Source organism: Eptesicus fuscus, chromosome 7 (assembly GCF_027574615.1).
Source record: "Eptesicus fuscus isolate TK198812 chromosome 7, DD_ASM_mEF_20220401, whole genome shotgun sequence".
Classification (NCBI taxonomy): Eukaryota; Metazoa; Chordata; class Mammalia; order Chiroptera; family Vespertilionidae; genus Eptesicus; species Eptesicus fuscus.
The window spans coordinates 63103093-63121373 of record NC_072479.1 but is presented as its reverse complement, the minus strand read 5'-3'; the positions used below and the strand labels follow the sequence as shown (position 1 = coordinate 63121373).

The window sequence follows — 18281 nt, the reverse complement described above, 5'->3', positions numbered from 1 at the left end:
GCGTCAACCTGTGGACTGAGGGGTCCTGGGTTCGATTCCAGTCAAGGGCACATGCCCAGGTTGTGGGCTCAATCCCCAGTCTGGGACGTGCAGGAGGCAGCCAGTCAATGATTCTCTCTCATCATTGTTGTTTCTATCTCTCTCTCCCTCTCCCTTCCTCTCTGAAATCAATAAAAAAAAATATTTTTTTTAAAATAAGTATTCCCTTGCTTATACCATCAGCTCCCTCCCCTTCCATCCCTCTGTTGAACTTACTTGACAAAACCCTTCCATAGTTATAGCCATGCCCACCTATTTGACATACAGTAGCGAAACATGACTAGGGGGAAAATATATGACAATGCTGACAGGTTTCAACTTAAATTCATGACCTCACGTGAGTCTTAGGTGTGATCCTGTGCATTGCCTCTAGTTGTCCTAGATAACGGTTCCAAACCCTCTCTCTGCTTAAACCTCGCTCCACATTCTCATCTTCTACTAATGACATTTTTTTTTTCTATTTTACTAAGAAAATAGAAATTATCCAAAGATAGTTTCTGGGCCTTCAACACATTGTGTAAATAAAGTAAGCCAGTCACAAAAAGATAAATACTGTATGAGCCCATGTATATGAGATATCTAACATAGTCAAACTCAGAGAAACAAAACGTAGGATGCTGGTTTCCAGGGGCTGAAGGGAGGAAGAAATGGGACTTGTTCAATGACTATGGAGTTTCAATTTTGCAAGATGAAAAAGTTCTAGAGGTCTGTTGCACAACAATGGGAATATGTGTGACACTGCTGAACTGTGTACTTAGAAATGGTTAAGATGGTAAATTTTATATTGTATGTTTTTTATACCATTTTAAAAAAATAGCTTTCAATTTTCAATCTGGTCTACCCTCGGCTAGATGCACTGTGCCCACCCCACATATCCTGTCCCTGCCACTGCCTCCCCACATGGCCAGGGGGTCTGATGCCCTTTCATATTCAAACAGAGGTGGCGATGAAAACAAACCAGAGGTGTGTGATACAGTGACATCTTAGCAGCGATCAAAAAAGCCTTCCCTCACCACTTGATAGAGAGTCTTCTCCACCCCCACCAACCATTGTTCTCTGTTGCCCTTGCCCTGCTTCATTCTTCTCACTAGTATCCATCATTTCCTGACATGTACTTATTTGTCTCTCTCCACTAGAATGGAAAGTCAGGAGGGCAGGGATGTTTTCTATCTTTGTTTTTTGTTTTTCCTATTGAGTCCCCAACACCAGAAAAGTAACCAGCAAATAGTTTGTCTTCAGTAACTAAGAATAAAGAATGACGGTAGTGTTCAAGAACAAAATTCAACCCATTAAGTTTGAAGATATAATTGGCTTTAATAAACAATTCATGGATCGGGGAACATCCCATTTAACAACTAGAAGGGTGCTCCAAAGAGCTTTACAAAATGGAAGATGTTTCCATGCAGAGAGAAGGAGGGATCTGAAGTTAAAAGAGTGGGTTACTTTCCCTTAGGAGAAGGCAGGGGGTCTTGTTGGGCAGACCACCTCACTAGAGTTGATCAGGAAATTCCAGATGAACTGGTTTAAAGTTTCACTCCTGGAAGAGACTGAAACTGCAGTTAGGTCAGTTAGTACGTTTTGGTTTGGTGGTGTGGCTTACCAAAGGTGAGTCCGTTTTGGCCTGTTGTCCCATTTTAACAACAGTGACACTGAAGATGTGTGGCCCCCAGCCTCCAAGATGGGTCCCAACCGTCCCTGCCTCCGCTATTCGTGTTCTTGTATGAGCCCCTCCCACAGTGAGTGCAGCGGACTGACCCCTGGAACCGATGGCAGAAATGACAGTGTGTGACTCCCGAGCCTAGGTCATAACGGATGCTGTGGCGTGCACCTCGCCTTCTCCCGTGGGTTGCTCCCGGTGTCATGGGGACGCTCAGCAGCCTGTGGACAGGCCGGTGTGGGAAGGAACAGTGCTCCTGCTCACAAGCAGCACGACTTGGGCGTGAACTGCTTTGAGGGTCAATTATCTCAGGAGCAGATCTCAAACCTCTCAAGCTTTCAGGCCAGAACCCCGTGACTATGCTACTCCCAAATTCCTGACCCACAGAAGCCGTGTGATATAACACAAGTTTGTTTGGGGGTAACCTATTATGTCACAGCTGCCGTGACCTCTGCTGGTTCTCCTCCGGACTTTTGCCTTTGCTTTTCCTTCTGCCTAAGTCTCCATTCCCTCAGAGAGTTGCATGTCTTCTCTCACTTCCATCAGGTCTCTGCTAAAATGTCCTGCGATGCAGTTATACAGCAATGCAACAATAGATAACAAATACAGGATGTGCTTGAGATATCCAGGAGGTAGATGCAACTGGATGTAGCCACTGATTGGATATGAGGGATAAGAGAGAGGGGAAGGAGTCAAAATGATTCTCAAATTATTGGTTTGTGTAACTAGTTTCCTGGGTTTAGGGAAACAGGCTTGGGAAAGAGATTATAAATATAGTTTAGGACCTGCTGAATTTGAAAGGTCTAACAAATATCCAAGTGGACATGTCCAACATGCAGGCAGATACACCATTTGTAACACAGAAGACAGATCTAGTCTAGAAAGTAAGATCTTAGAATCAGGGCCAGCTATACAATGTTCAGAACCCAGTGCAAAATGAAAATGCAGAATCCCTTGTTCAAAGACTGCATGATATCCATCAGCGGCCAGGGCCCCCTCCTACCAATCTGTAGCACTGACAGACCATGCTCTGGCTGAGGGTAGGGAAGTTCAGTCAGGTATCTCCTCTTCTCATGGACTCTATGCTCCAAATTACATTGGAGGAGCAACATCCAAGAGATTGGCACTTCTCTGCCAGGATGCACAGGAATAGGGGATGGGCAAGAGACTCATCTCCACTGAGTCACTTCTGGGTACCCTGTGACACTGCCAGTCTAGGGCAGAAGTAGATGCCACCATGCCCCAGCCTAAGATACCATGGGTACATACACATGACCTTGACCTTCCCCGTGCCCTTGCCCAGGTCTCCCCAGGCCTTGGTGATCCTGGTCCTGAGTGGGGCAAAGGGGAGGATGGGCAGGGCTGAGGTGCCAGGGAATAGGGGAGCTGGCACTGAGAACCCACCCCAAGGAGGCAAGACTGCATGTGAACTCACACAAGCTCTACTGTCTCTTTGAACTTGACTTACAAAACAAAATTCAAAGGTGACATTATTAAGAATTTCAAGCCAGCAGCCACAGAGCATTAAGACCCCAAGCATTAAGCCTGTTTGCGTGCAGGACCCTGTGTGAATGCCATGTTTGAATGCCTATGAACCTGGCCTTGCTTGGGATAGTCAAGTTATAAGACTGAATGAGTTTAAAAGGGGCGCAAGGACTGAAACCAGAGAAACACCAAGATTTAAGGGATGGGCAGAGAAAGCACATCCTGTGGCCAGTCAAAGGTTGTAACTAACCAATGAAGGAGATCAATGACGGAGAAAATACTTGGCCTATGATCTCTGACTTGGGAAAGCTTTGCAAATCCAATAGCCTGGCCACATGAATTTCATGTGCCGGGCCTCTAGTTACCATAATAATTCTGGTACCTCAGTGGAAAAAAATATTAAGGACATTTTATTTCACAAACTATTCATGATATAACTGATATTTTTTCAGGGTCATAGGTGTGGTTCTTACAAACATCTGGCCTATTACCTTGATTATTTTTGAAGCATATATTACTTGGTTGAAAAAAAATGCATGAGAGAAACTGCAAGGAAGAAAATGTGTTAAATGAAATAATGGCGTTTACTAATAATAGACTCACAGCTAACCTAAGTAAATAATTCACTTCCCTTCCAGCCACAGTCACCTTTTTACATAAGGCCAGCAGAGTCTCTCTGCAATGTTTATCAAGCAAGAAAAAATGTAAACTCTAAAATCTGTGAAGAATTTTAGATGACTCACTCAAACCTGTTGCAAAATCGACCGCAGGAGTTTTCTAACTACTAATTAACTTTGAGCGAAGTCTTAGGCCGTAAACACCAGACCATTTGGTGAGAAAACCCTGGCTGGGAGTTGATGAGCATTTGGGAGTTTGGAATTGGTAGGGAGGGTGTTGGTTTGTGCGTGTTTGTGTGTTTGTGTGTGTGTGTGTGTGTGTGTGTTTAACAGATTTAGAAATGTCTTTGGAAGTGGTTTCTAACATGGCTAAGAACAGAGATTCTGGAACAAGCTGTTGGGTTTGAATCCTAGCCCTGCCACTTACTCCCTGTGTGATTTTGGACAAGTTACTCCATTGCCCTGAGTGTGGTAATGACCACTAAGGTTGGTATGAGAATTAAATAACTGAATGTAAAACATTTAGAACTGTGCCTACCACATAAAAAGCACTGTCTATGCACTTGTTAAGTGAAAATAGTGAAAACAGATCACGTAACTAAAATAGCTCTGGAATTTCTATTACAGTAGATCCCACAAGTGCTGAGGAGAGAGAGTTCACTAAAATAAAATATTTTTTTTTTGCCCTGACCAGTGTGGTCAATTGGTTGGGTGTTGTCCTGTACACCAAAAGGTTGCTGGTTTGATTCGGGTCAGAGCACATGCTGGGGTTGCCACTGGATCCTCAGTAGGGGGCTGTGCAGGAGGCGGCTGATCAATGTTTCTCTCTCACTCTCCTTCCTTTCTCTAAAATACACACACACACACACACACACACACACCAGTTTTTTCTTCTCCTTTTTTGGTGTATTCTTTCATCTTTCCCTCCCCCACCCATCTTCAAAGTACTATATTGTTTTCTCTTTATATTAAAAGGAAATTTCTTTATTCAGAAAGTTTTCCTAAGAAGTAAGTATAGTGTTTCCTGGATATTTTCTTAGAAGCAATTTCCTCATGTCTTAAAATGCATAATCATGGCTGTTTTCCCACTTATGATTCATCTCAATGTTTTATTTCTTTCACATAAAAACATCAAAAATATGTGTATGGGAAAATAAAATGCACAGAAGCTTTAGGGTTCTCATAATCCTATATAATAAAAGGGTAATATGCAAATTGACCCTAATGGCCCAACAACCACTGGACCAGTCACTATGAGGCACACTGACCACCTTTTAGTCCCTTTCCCTGGCCTGCAGGCTCCTATCGCCTGATGGCCACCCTCAATGGGGGTGGGGCCCGGTGAGCAGGCGGGAACAGCTGACCTCTCAGTACTTTCCCCCAGCACCCGAATCACCCGATGGCAAACGGGGACCTGGGAGTGGGTGGCGGTGGGCGGGGTTACTGCAGGCAGCTGGGGAAGATGGCCCTGATTGCAGGCCAGGCCTAGGGACCATACCTGCACATGAGTTTCATGTGCAGGGCCTCTAGTTATCATAATAATTCTGGTACTTCAGTGGAAAAAAAATACAAAAAGTTTCAATGAGAAGTGTTAGAGAGACAATGACTATAACAAGAATTTCAAATATACCTCTAGCCCTTTTGAGAAGTCAAAACTGACCCATCTAAATTCCCCAGCCTTCTTGAAAAAAAAAAAAGATCCACAGAAACGTGATCCTAGGAGCCTGCAGTTCAAACTGCGCCACGTGTGTTCAAAATAGAATCCCTTTGGATTTGTCCTATTGTTCCCTTTGGTCTCCAGGAATGCATTCTTCTACTCTGTGCCTCAATCTTATTTCAGCACCTTCTTGATTTCCTCGGGTTGTTACCGTTTTCCACAGGACCTCGGCTTTCACAGGGTGGAGGTCTTGGTTTCCTTCGCCTTTCTGACACGTAGGACTAAGCTTCACCAGGCCCTGATGGGAGAACGCTCAGCGATCCTCTCCTGACCACTCCCTGCGCGTGCCCAGCGGGCGGGGCTAGGGGGCGCCTCTCTCCCTCGCTAACCTCACTTGGGGCGGAAATCCTCCTGCCTTTTGAGAACAGGCTTCTTTAAATCTCGCTCCTTTCTTCTCGTGTTGCGTCTCATCTACGAGTTTTGCCCCTTTCTCTGCCATCTCCCTCCCCACTTCCCCTACCGAACATTCGTTTCCCCTTTCGAGCCAGAGACATTGATACTGGAAGTTCCTCCATTGGCTCCACGTCGCCTTTTAAAAGCACCATTCAAATGGGCTCGCCCTCGGGGTTCTTCTCCCCGCGAGCCGCGGCGGCGTCTCCCCCTCTGCAGTGACCGCATCAAAGAAAGCAAGCCCCGTGCATGTGTGTATCTGTGACCTTAGAACAGAAAGCCGCCGCGCCCCGGGGCAGCGCTGGAGAGCTGTGCACGCCCCCCCCCCCCCCGACCCCCCTCGCGTGCTCCCGCCTCGCCCTTCCACGAGGTCACTAGCGTGCAGAAGGCGAGCGCAGACTACACCCTCAGCCTCCCGACTTCTCCCGCCGCCTCCCGACTTCTCCCGCCGCCTCCCGACGTCTCCCGAGCGCCTAGGAAGCGGGGGAAGGCGAGCGTTCCGCAGCAGCCTCGCCGCGCACTGGGCATGCTCAGTGGCGCGGGGTAGCCCCGGGCGCTGGGTTCGGATCGGCGGCCGGATCGGCTTCCCGGAGCGCGGGCTGGGCAGGGCGCAGCGGCCCCTGAGCCGGGAGCCAGACCCGCCCCGCGGTCCCCATTCGGGCGCCGGGCCCGCGACAGCTGCGTCGTTCCGGGACCCGGGAGCCCCAACTTCGTGCCAAGTTCGGAGCCGCCTCCGGAGGGAGCAATGATGACCAGGGACGTTCTGTTAGACCTGGAGCTGGATGAGGAGGACGACGAGGATGGAGATATCGGTGAGCCAGGGGTTCCCATGGGGCGCCGGCCCCGCGTCCCCGCCCGAAAGCCCCGAGCCCACGCGGAGGAAGTGGGGGACTCCGCGGGGGAGGTTTGCGGGGACCCTCGGCCGCTCCGAGGAGCGCAGGCGGGCGGGCGGGCGGGCGCCCGGGGCCGGGAGAAGGAAGCCCGCGCCGCCGTCCGGGGGGCCGCATTGCGGACGCCTGGGGCCGCCGACCGGGGTCGCCTCCCGGCTGCGCTTGCGGAGGCCGACGGCCCCCGGGGAGGCCAGGGAGGCGCGGGGCGCGCAGGGGCCTCGAGAACAGACTCTGGACGGGAAAGGACGCAGCCCTGGAACAGTCACGGGAGACAGGGGGCCGCCGCTGCGTGCGGAAGTCTTGACTCAGAAACAACAACTTTTGGGTCATTTCCTCCGCCTCGAACCGGCGCTGGGGTTCCTGCAAAGCCGGCGCGGGCGGCGAGCCTGTGGGTGGGGTGGGGGCAGCCGGTTCGGGCTGGGAGGACTGGGGTGTGACCACCTGAATCCTCTTTAGGTGGAGGCGAAGGCCGGGCTCCGGGGGGCAGGACTGGGGCGGGTGGAGCGGCCGGGGAACTGATTTGTGGCCGCGGGCCGGCAGCCTTCTTTCATCCGCAGAGCCCGCGAGGTGGTAATCAGAGGTGGAAGCCCTTAGGTAGGTGGACCGCAGGCATTTCCTAGAGTCCAGAAGGCCCCTGGAGCTTGTGGGGCGGGGCAAGCCCATTCCTAATTAGAGTTAAAAATGCACAAAGTTGTAAAAGGGGTGGAGGGAGAGCTGTTTAACAGCTAACAAAAGGGTAGGAGGAAGCGGGGAAGGGGGAGAGCAATTGGAGGGGTAAGGAGAAAAATCAGGTCTCAAGAGAACACTCTCAGACAGTGATGGAGACCTTGGGTCCCTCCAGAAGACTGGCAATTAAATTACCAGGCTGGTCTGCTCCACAGACTCCGCCTCAGTTTCCTGGATGCAGATCACTTTAAAACATAACAGTTCTTGTTCACGTCTTAAAGCCCTAGTCTTCTCTAATAACTTTAGAAAGTAACTTAATTTTAGGAGTTAGGTGTGGTTTTTTTCTTCCTTTCACAGCCTTGGCACTGCTAATTTATTTGTTTAATTCTTTTTTTTATTTCTATCGCGATATAGTTGACATGTAACACTGTATAAGTTTAAGGTGTACAGTGTGTTGGTTTGATTCTCATATATTGCAAAAATGATTACTACCCGAGCTTTACTTAGCTAACACCTCCATCACGTAACATAATTACCATTTCTCTCTCTCTTTTTTTTGCTAAGAACATTTAAGCATCTACTCTTTTAGCATCTTTAAAGTATATGACACAGTATTATGAACTATAATCACTGTGCTGTGCAAAAGATCCCCAGAACTTACGCTTAACTAGAAGTTTGACCAACATCTCCATCCCCCCCATTCTGTTTCTATGAGTTCAGCTCTTTTAGATTTCACATATATGTGCAGTATTTGTATTTCTATGAGTGGTTTATTTCACTTAGCATAATGTTTTCAGGTTCCATCCATGGTGTCACAAATGGCAGGATTTCCTTCTTTCTCATAGCTGAATACTGTTACTTTATCTCTCTCTCTCTCTCTCTATCTCTATCTCTCTCTATCACACACACACACACACACTCACACGTCATATCTCCATTCATCTGTAGCCAGACAGTTAAATTGTTTTTATGAATCATCTATTATAATCACTGCTCATTTTAAAATTCATAGAACATGATAACTTACTTGTTGATTAGAGACAAAATGAATAGAGGGGATTTTACTCCATGGTTCAGCTTTACTTGTCATTCAGTTGAGAACAATTTATTAGGTATCCATCCTTATGGAGGGAGCGAATAGTGTTTTCCTTTTGTATAAAAGAGAAGACTGAAGCTCACAGGTTGATCTACCTGCTTCTCCCACAGCAAGTTCAAGTTCAAACCCAGGTTTTCTGATTTGCAAGACCTGTACAGATTAATGCACTTTCCCTCTGGTGACTCCAGCTGTTAGATATAATGCTATTGGCAGGCATTAGTAGTAAATCATCCTATCTAATAAAGAGGGACTATGCTAATTAACCCTCACACCATCGCAAAAGATGGCGGCACCTACAGCCAATAAGGAAGGAATATGCTAATTGACTGCTCTGCCCTCAAAGATGGTGGCACCCACAGCCAATATGGAGGAAATATGCTAATTGAATTCCCTGCACTCAAAGATGGTGGCGCCCACAGCCAATAAGGAAGGAGTATGCTAATTGCTGCCCCACCCTCAAAGATGGTGGCGCCCACTGCCACAAGATGGCGGCGCCTGGTCCCCTCAGCCCCTCAGGGGCGGCAGGTGCACAGCAAGGTGGGCCCGACTGCTCCATGCACCTGTCTCCGGAGTCCCCCAGTCCCCTCAGTCCCCCAGCTGCCCAGGGCCAGCCCAAGGCGCAGGCAAGCCTTGGATGGCGGCTGCCCAGCCGCCCAGGGCCGCCCGAGGCTCAGGTAACCAGGGCCGGCTGAGGCTTGCGCTGCCGGCAGTGGCAGCAGCAGAGGTGTGATGGCAGTGGCAGCAGCAGAGGTGTGATGGGGCGTTGCCTTCCGCTGATCGCCGGGTTGCCTCCTGCCCCTGAGGACTCCCAGACTGTGAGAGGGGACAGACCGGGCTGAGGGACGCCCCTTCCAGTGCATGAATTTTCATGCACCAGGCCTCTAGTGATTACATAAAAATATAAATCATAGGAGCAAACTTTAAAAAGTTATAAAATTAGCAGTCTGTTTCATTGGAAAATACTCTTGTTTATTATGGTGAAGTGTAACTGTTTATATTGAGTATGGTGAATAAATAATGTTAAAAACCCAAATGGAAATGAAAGTAGAAAGGACACTCTGAGCTTTGTTTGTCCCTCTGTGCTATTGGTACATCTCAGTTTAGAAAGAAAGCTAACTTGGTCTAGTCTGTGCTTGCATGATGAAGCATCATAAAATTCATCTTTTTATTTATAACTAGAGGCCCAATGCACGAAATTCGTGTAAGAGTAGGCCTTCCTTCCGCCAGCTGCCGGCACTGGCTTCCCTTTGGCACCCAGGACCTGGGCTTCCTTCGCAGCCCCGGCTTCATCCGGAAGGTTGTCTGGAAGGACGTCCGGTCTAATTAGCATATTACTCTTTTATTATTATAGATTACAGGTGTAATCTATGCTAGTTCTATCAAGTCAAACAGGGTAGATAAATTTAAGAAAAATTAAATATCTTTGCCTCTCCTTCATCCTTCCCTCCATAGGCTACAGATATGAATACTTAAGTGTGTGTAAGGATCAATTTAACATATTTTATGCTAGGCACCAAATATCACTTAAATATGTCTCAGCAATTTTTGGTTATTACATACATTTAAAGTGGGTTGCCGTGATTTTATATCAAGAAAAAATGTTTACCATACCAAAGGAAAGTTGATGTCATTGTAACATAAGCCTTTCAAAAGGTTACCAGAAGTAAGCTGATAGTATACAGCCTTTTATGAAATAACTGTAATTTCCAACTGTGGGAGAGGAGACTCTGGTGAAATGAAGATTATAAATTTAACCTCTGACTCTAGTTTTGTAATGCAGGGCCATGTTAAAGCTGTTGGCTAACCTATTTTCCCTAGTATTTGATTGTCACTACTGATAGCTGTATAATAATTTAAACCTACTCAGGTCCTGAAGATTTCTGTGAAATCTCTCTATAGTGTTAACTTTATTATTCAGAACAGAAGAGTGATTTTGATATAAGTTCCTAGAGAAGACATCTACCATCAGCTAATTTATAAGAGGCAAAAAAGAAAGACAAACTTTTAAACTACATGTAGTCCCTGGTTACATCATAGAGATGTTTTACATACATATATATGCCTTCTACTAGACTGGGATTTGGGAGCCTTTTTTTTTTTTTTTTTTAATTAGTTTTGAAGAAATGTTCATTATTTTAAGCAAAAAGATGTCCTCCTTGTTTGGCATGAACCAATCTAGAGAAGCAAAGATGGTATGTCTTACCATGGGTATCTTTTCCATATTTACCTAACTCGTGCCACCAGACATTATGCCCAAAGATTTGCAAATGAGGCAATCTGTTGGCACGGGAGCACTTTTACAAAAGGCCACTTATTTCCCCATGAGCTTCAGCAACCAACCACAGATGTTGTTACATCCAGGATGTAGTGGTGGAAGCACGCGGCCTGCAGCCCTGTTGCACTGGTGCTGGTGGAGGTCACATGTTGAGGCAGCTGGTGTGTGCCTGGTGTGCGAAGAGGGTCTGTGGCTGCCGTGCCTCCGGGAGCACCCTCCGCCACCCCCAGTTCATCGGAATCGAATCCAACATCTCTACCCGTTGATGTAGAAAGTGATGGAGACATCTTTTGTAGCCAGAATGTAGCTGTTGTATTTAGTATGCTGTTTTGTTTTGTTTCCCACATTTCCATGGTTCAGACTTTACTGAGAGAGGAAAGTGTTCTTGAAAAAGAAGGGGGCTACAGAAACAAGTCACATAGTTCAGGCAAAAAGTCTCCGGTGTAGGGTTGGTTGTTTTGCACTCCCAGGCTGCTTATGGAAAGCACTTCCTGTCTGATCCCCACAACTAATGGTCATGTCACTGGGGTGGGCGGGGTGGGCAGAGGCCCATTACCTCTGAGAGGTGATGGTTCAGCTGTACCTCTCAGTTTTTATTGGCTCCCTTTTCTCTGTCTTCCCACACAGTCTCTATCCCCTTGCTACCTACTTTATGTTTTGTTTTGTGTTTAATCCTTACTGCAGGTTATGCTTTTATTGATTTGACGAAGAGAGAGAGAGAAAGAAGAGAGACATCGATATGAGAAACATCCATCTATTGGTTGCCTCCAGTAAGTGCCTCGACTGGGGATTGAACCACAACCTAGGTATGTGCCCTACCAGGAATGGAACCTGCAACCTTTTGGTGTTGGGGATGACACTACAACCAACTGAGCCACCCGCCCAGGGAGGGCCCTACTTTAGGCTTAATTGTCTGTAAATCTTGTCCTAGCTTCAATTTTGCTTTATCAGCATTAATTGAGCAAAGCTGCTGTGCCAGGTGCAGGATTAGGTGCTGGGCTGGGTGTTGGGTGACTAAAGATGCACCTCTTGGCCGTGGAGAGATAGGTTCCCTGGAACCGGACATTTACAGGAAGTGCCATTATTGAGGTACATGTACAGCCGAGAATGGGAGAATGGGAGACAGCTTCTCAGGAGGGATTGGTGGGCCAGGTGTTGAAGGACCGGGCAGGGGCAGTGGCATAGAGAGCAGGAGAGTCTGGAATTCCAAGCAGTCAGCTCTGGTGGAAGGGAGCCGGCACAAGCCTGGGACCGCAGGAGGGGGTGGCACCATGAAGAATCTTCCGCCCGTCTTAAGGATTTGGGATTTTACTGTGTCTGTGATTTGGAGTTCCTGAAAGGTTTCAAGGAAAGGAGTGATAGGAGTGAATTTGCTCTTGGAAAGCTCTCCCTGACAGCATATTGGAAAATGGATGGGAAAGAGCTGATAGAGGTTAGCCTTTCGAGTAGTCAAGTTCAGAAATGCCCGCAGTGGCCATGCAATTAGAGATGAGTGAGTCTGAGAGCTTTTGAAAGATCCGCCATCTGTAAGGTCTCAAGAGACACTGGATGCTTCCAGCAGAGAGGAGATCTGGGTGAGTCTCAGACTTGAATAGAGTGATTAGGAGGAAAGTGGTGGCCAGAGGAGGAGGAGAACAGGTTTGCAGGAGGGGAGAATTTTTTTCTTCTTCCAACAGGTCTTACACATGTCTCCTCTGCTTTGGCTCTGACATCTCCCTCCCTTGTAATACCAGACTCACATCCTCGTTTCCTCAAGCCTGGCACAAACAGGCTATTACTGACCCTCCTAGCTATTACTGACCCTCCTAGCCCAGGGGTGGGGAATGTCCGGCCCTCGGGCCGTATAAGGCCCCTGAAATCATTTGGTCTGGCCTCCCAAGGCAGTAGGGGTGAGTTAATTAAATGTTTGACCCAATATAGCAGGCTAATTTTTAAGTTGATAATTTTGTATGTCCCTCCAATGATGTTATAAATATCCAAATGGGCCTTGGCAGAAAAAAGGTTCCCACACCTTTGACCTAGCCCCGTGGTCGGCAAACTGCGGCTCTCGAGCCACATGCGGCTCTTTGGCCCCTTGAGTGTGGCTCTTCCACAAAATACCACGGCCTGGGCGAGTCTGTTTTGAAGAAGTGGCGTTAGAAGAAGTTTAAGTTTAAAAAATTTGGCTCTCAAAAGAAATTTCAGTCGTTGTACTGTTGATATTTGGCTCTGTTGACTAATGAGTTTGCCGACCACTGACCTAGCCCAACGTGTCCACCAATGAATTCTCACACCCCTTATCTTTCTGTTCTACCCAATTAGTATTCACCTTGTTTTTGGTCTTTGTTGTTCGTTATCTTTGCATTAATTATCCCCACAACTAGAGTGTAAATTTCTTGGGGATTGGGACTAGGTCATTTGGGCTGTCTAGGGATCATGCAAAATAGCTCAAATCTTGTATAGTTAAAAAAATTTCTTTCTCTTCCTCACTGTCCTCTACATTGTAAGTTCCTTGAGGGCAGATGTCTGTGTGCTTTGTGTTCTAAGCTATGTCTCTGGTGTCTAGAATGGTGCTTGATAGTCAGTAGAAGTCAAGCACATCATTGTTACAGAATGAATAAATGAATTGCTCTTTTAAAATAATTTGATTAACATAAATGCTTAGGGTTTTATGGTCCTAATAGAATTCTCTTCTATGGCATTTGAGATTCCCTTAGTCATCTGTGATAAAAATGTTGATACTCAGACCTAGCTGACCTTCAGTGCCTCACTATCTAGGGAAGAGGCGGATATGGGAATAGATAATTGCAGTAATCTGCAATTAGTGCTGTAATCAAGATGTGTACCAGGGTCAGTCCTGGTACCAAGGAGAAAGTTTGCAATGTTGCTTTGGCAAATCCAAGGTAGTTCTACAGAGGCAGTTCCTGATCCAGCCCTAGAAGGAATGAGACGATAAGGAGGGGAATGGGACAAGGACAAGGGAGTGTCCGGAGTATTTCGAAATGCAACATGATTTCTCAAAGAATAAACCTTGATGCTGCACTTGCCTTGTTTGCTAGGGCAAGGGGATCATTCATATATATATGAAAAAAGTCCCCCCCCCCCCTTTTTTTTTCCTATCAGGGTGATGACAGCTGAAAACAAAACAAACTGTCCTTAAAGTGTTTCTTTTTGAGCATAGTCAAGTTGACCCTTTTTCATAAACCTTTTGTTATTTTCAGTTTAAAATCCACAGTCACAATTTACCTTCTAGATTTTAACTCATGGGTCAGATAATTACTTTCCAAAAGATTCCTTTTATAATTCTCATGATTCTTTGGGTCTGACAAGTCAGCTCTAGAAGAGTAAAGGAGTTCCACACACACCCCTTTCTTTTTTCTTGAGTGGCTACAACAGTCACATATGTTGATTGCTGTACATTTCATTTTCCTTTTAGAAGTCAAGAAATTCAGACTAAAAGCTCCTATGAAGGTTTACATCAGAGATACTATTTAAATTCAGAAATTCTTGAGGGGGGATTATAATATATTATTAAGAATCCCACAATCTAGCTTTAAAGGATGGTCTTGATCTCTCAAAGTGGTATTTGTGGCAGGCTGAATTAAAAGGATTATATTTTAATAGAAGTTTTCACTCTGGCTAATAATACTTTAGATTTTCTTCTGTTACCATACTTCTTAGTTGTTTTGTATTCCAGAGTGTCAGTAGGGCTATCTTATTGACCTTTGTACCCCACAGCTTGCATATCATAATGCTTTGCAACATTCTAAAAAACCCAACACTTATTATAGATACTAATTTCCTATAAGTTTGCTGTGCTATCATAGACACGTCAAGAAATGAAGAAACCATTAAATATTTAGAAACATTTAACATCAGAAGCCTTAAAATCTAACTTTATGTAGTAGCCCCTCAAAAAGCTACAGCCTGCAATTTTTTAAAAGTATTTTCTCTACAAAGAATCTTATCGGTTATACAAAAATCTGTACAGGTTTTATACTGAAACTAATATTGTGCTGCACTTGAATTCACATTCTTCACAAAACAATTGCCTGAGCGCACACACATTCCACAGACATCATTACAGGATAGCCTTTTAGTGGTCGTCATCTTCCTTTTCCCATCTTCAATTGTAATGGAGGGTTTGAAGCTGCTTGAGCTGCTTTTGATACAGTGCATTTAGGTCTGGGTCTGGGGAAAAATCACTAGTTTTAGAACTGGAAAATATCATTCCCAATTACCTTCAGCCAAGGAAATGCACTTCTTTTTTTATGTTTTGAATAAGTGTTTAATGGTCTTCATTAAAATCTCTTAGAACATAAAAATCATCTAAAATTGCTCCAGTAGTCTTCTTAACAGCAGAATGAGTACAAGTAAAATTGATCATTTGCCCAAATTACTAGTAAACAATGCAGCCCCCCATATTTTGGTGACTCACTAAAGACAGAAGATGCAATCATAATACACTTTTTTATGGAGAGAACAATAATCTCAAGAGAATATCAGTTCTTGAATACTCTTATTCTTTTAGACCAAGCTTGTCAAACTTGCGGCCTATTGGCCTCAAGTTTGACATGCTTGTTAGACAGTATTATATCAAGCATAATATGATATATTTCAACCCAAGGACAGATCAAGAATCAGCACACTAGAAAAATGTTTGCTTTTTTCTGTACTTCTTGACTAATAGGTTACTCATATGTAAAGATGGAGACTGAGAATTTAATAAATCAAGTGATTAAGTCATTATCATTACTTTTATTATTGCTTTCCTTTAGTTTGATCTTGCTTTTTAATACTGCAAGTGAAATTAATTAGCATTCATTCTAAGAAGCAGCCAGTTTAAAGAATACTGGCTGAAAAAGTCAACAATAAAATATTTTGGACGTGTACCAAAGAGCAACTCAAATACTATTCAGCCAAAACATCCAAAGAAATGTATGCATGGAAGGCAAGGTGAAGGGTTAATAGGCAACTTTCTCTTCCATGTATTTATTACTGCCCTGGCTACACATCTGAATACTAATGCAAAGAACTTGCTGCAGTAAGTTATTCAGTAGCCAAAAGTACAAATGAAAGAAAATGTATTCTTTTGTGAAGTCCAGATGTTGCTTTTATATTTAATGCTTTCAATCTAGGACATTGAAACTACTATTTCCCACATTGTTTTGAGATACAAATACTTGAAATTGGAGGGAAAAAAGGATATTGGTCTTTAAAATTCTCTTTTCTATAGTTTTTATTTTAACTTTGGCAGAACTTTAGCCACAGGTCATAGGCATCTAAATAGATGTTCTTTCACAAAGTATAATTATGCAAATTATAGGTTTGTTTATCAAGCTTGTTTTATATAAACTAAGATTGTGTTTACATAATTTAATTTGTTACGATTCCTCCAGACATTCTATCTAGCTGTTTGTAAAACAGTCTTTGAACAGACAAAATGATGGCTACATTTTCCTTGTGGCATCACACAGACACACCGTAAGCACGCCCCTGCAACTCTGACTTGTGCTAAGTCTTTAGGAAAAATTACTTCCCATTAAAGTCTAAACAGAAATGATGCACCCTTCCCACATATAAAACATTATTGTAAAGGTTTTGTTATTTATATTCTGAGTGGAAACAGTCGTGTTCCTTATTCTATTTCCTTCTGTTACTTAGGAAACAAACCCTGCATGTTTAATGTGTGTAAAACATCATAAGATGCTCTTTCTCGGAAAAAGAAAAACCAACCAATGAAGCCCACCATTGTTTCCAAGTCATACAAGTAGTAAAGAGACAGCGTTTCTTGGAGGGGGGTGGGGTTAATCCCTAGGAGGATAGGAAAAAAAAAAAATTAAAAGAAGAAAGCAGGAGTGAAGGCTGTGTTGATCTCAGCAGTGAGGAGGGAAAAGGAACATCTTGTTCTCAGGAGACTGGAGTTTGCATTTGACTCTGTCACCTGGAATCGATCACCTGGGGCAAGTTCCTGGGCTTCTCAGGGGCTGTTTTCCAGCCTGTGGGATTGTTAGGAGGAGGAAGGTGGCATAGGCAGTGCTGGCACTGAGCTTTTTCACTCACACTCCAGGAGGGGCAGTTACAGTTTTACCATCCTAATGAATTGTTGTATTTAAACGCAGTCATGGGAACTGTTACTCTTAATCTCAGCGAGCTCTAAGTCCTTGCCTGCTGCCTGGCGTCGCTCTGGGTCACGCTGTGTGTGCAGGCGCTGTCTGGTGAAGGATGATCATGACAGTGGCTGTGCTGCAGACACGTGTATTTAAAGATAAAGGACTTGAAGAATAGCACGTCGTCTCTGCAAAGAGATAAATGACGGTGTTTCCTGTACTCTCACAGATCTCCAGACCGACTGGGTTCTCCGAATTCCAGGAAACCTATTTCAGGGGGGATCTTGGCAAGAGGTCCTGGGGCCTATCTTTCCAATAAATGGCTCATGAACGTAGGCATTGTGGTTCCATCAGGGGCGCCTGTGGCCTATCCCATGCTCCCAATTGCTGCCAGGCAGTTGTCACCAAAGTCTGTGTGCTCCCCTGTGTCACCGTAGCATCGAATGCCCAAGAAATGAGTAAGGAGACAAGAAGTAAATGGCTTTTATTGTAAAGTAAGCCTTTAGAATATGACAGGAGAAGAGAGGAGAAGAAGGTTAATGGTGAGATTCTCAGGGTTCTCCGTGATTCCATTGTCACCACTGAATTGCGGAAACTTGGAGGCTCATTCAGAGAGTTCACCGTTCACTGGAGGGAAGGCAGTCACGAGGCACGTGAGGGGAGTGACCTTTGACCTGATATTAAAAACCCATTTGACTTTGACATCCTTCCCTCCATCCCCTTCCCAGGTTTTGACCATTGTGTATGCAGGCAGCTCACTTTTGGCACCTCTTCTCTAAGTGTCTTCAGAATCGGAGATTATCTTGGGTCTCTGAGAGAGGACCTTCTCAGCTTCCTTATTGTCCTGCACACCCAAACCCCACTCTCGGAGGGCAGTGGGGATACTTTGGGAATCTGCACCCCCTTGGGTCTGGAGGGGTGAGAGAGAGTGGGTCCTTCGTTTCTCTCCCTGAGGGGCCCCACCTTCTCCCTCCCCAAGAGCCTTAGATGAGTGTAGGTATGAGGGACCAGGTGAAAGTGATATTTTCTTGAGGTTTGGATTTGTAGATGAAAGCCTGAATTTGATTAGCAGTACGTCTCCTGGAGATTGAAGTAAAAAGATGACTCCTCCCTGTGTTGAAAGATGAACTTCATTCACCTGCTGCAGGTGGCCTCACTCGACTGGGCCAGGGTGTGGGCCAGCGTCCTGTTGAATTGCAGCTGAGTGTGGATGAGGAAGGAAAGGGCCCCTCTTCTGGCCTGTGGTCCTTTTTATTTATCCCAGGTCAGCTCCTTTTCCTGCTCTTCAATTGCCCAGCAGTCTCCGGAGAGTCCTTTATCCTTCCTCTGTCCCAGTATTTTCATCGGACACTTAGCCTGC

General features: G+C 45.2%; 1 protein-coding gene across 2 annotated transcripts in view; it reads left to right on the top strand.

Annotated features, from left to right (window-relative positions):
* Positions 1-6312: 6312 nt before the first annotated feature.
* The window catches only part of ANO6 (anoctamin 6), a 187826-nt gene continuing 175857 nt past the window's right edge, over positions 6313-18281 (top strand). For both annotated transcript variants that reach the window (XM_028144209.2, XM_008140584.3), the window contains exon 1: positions 6313-6717. In XM_028144209.2, coding sequence (XP_028000010.2) covers positions 6651-6717 — 67 coding nt within the window. In that variant the 5' untranslated portion in view covers positions 6313-6650. The remainder of the gene's footprint in view (positions 6718-18281) is intronic.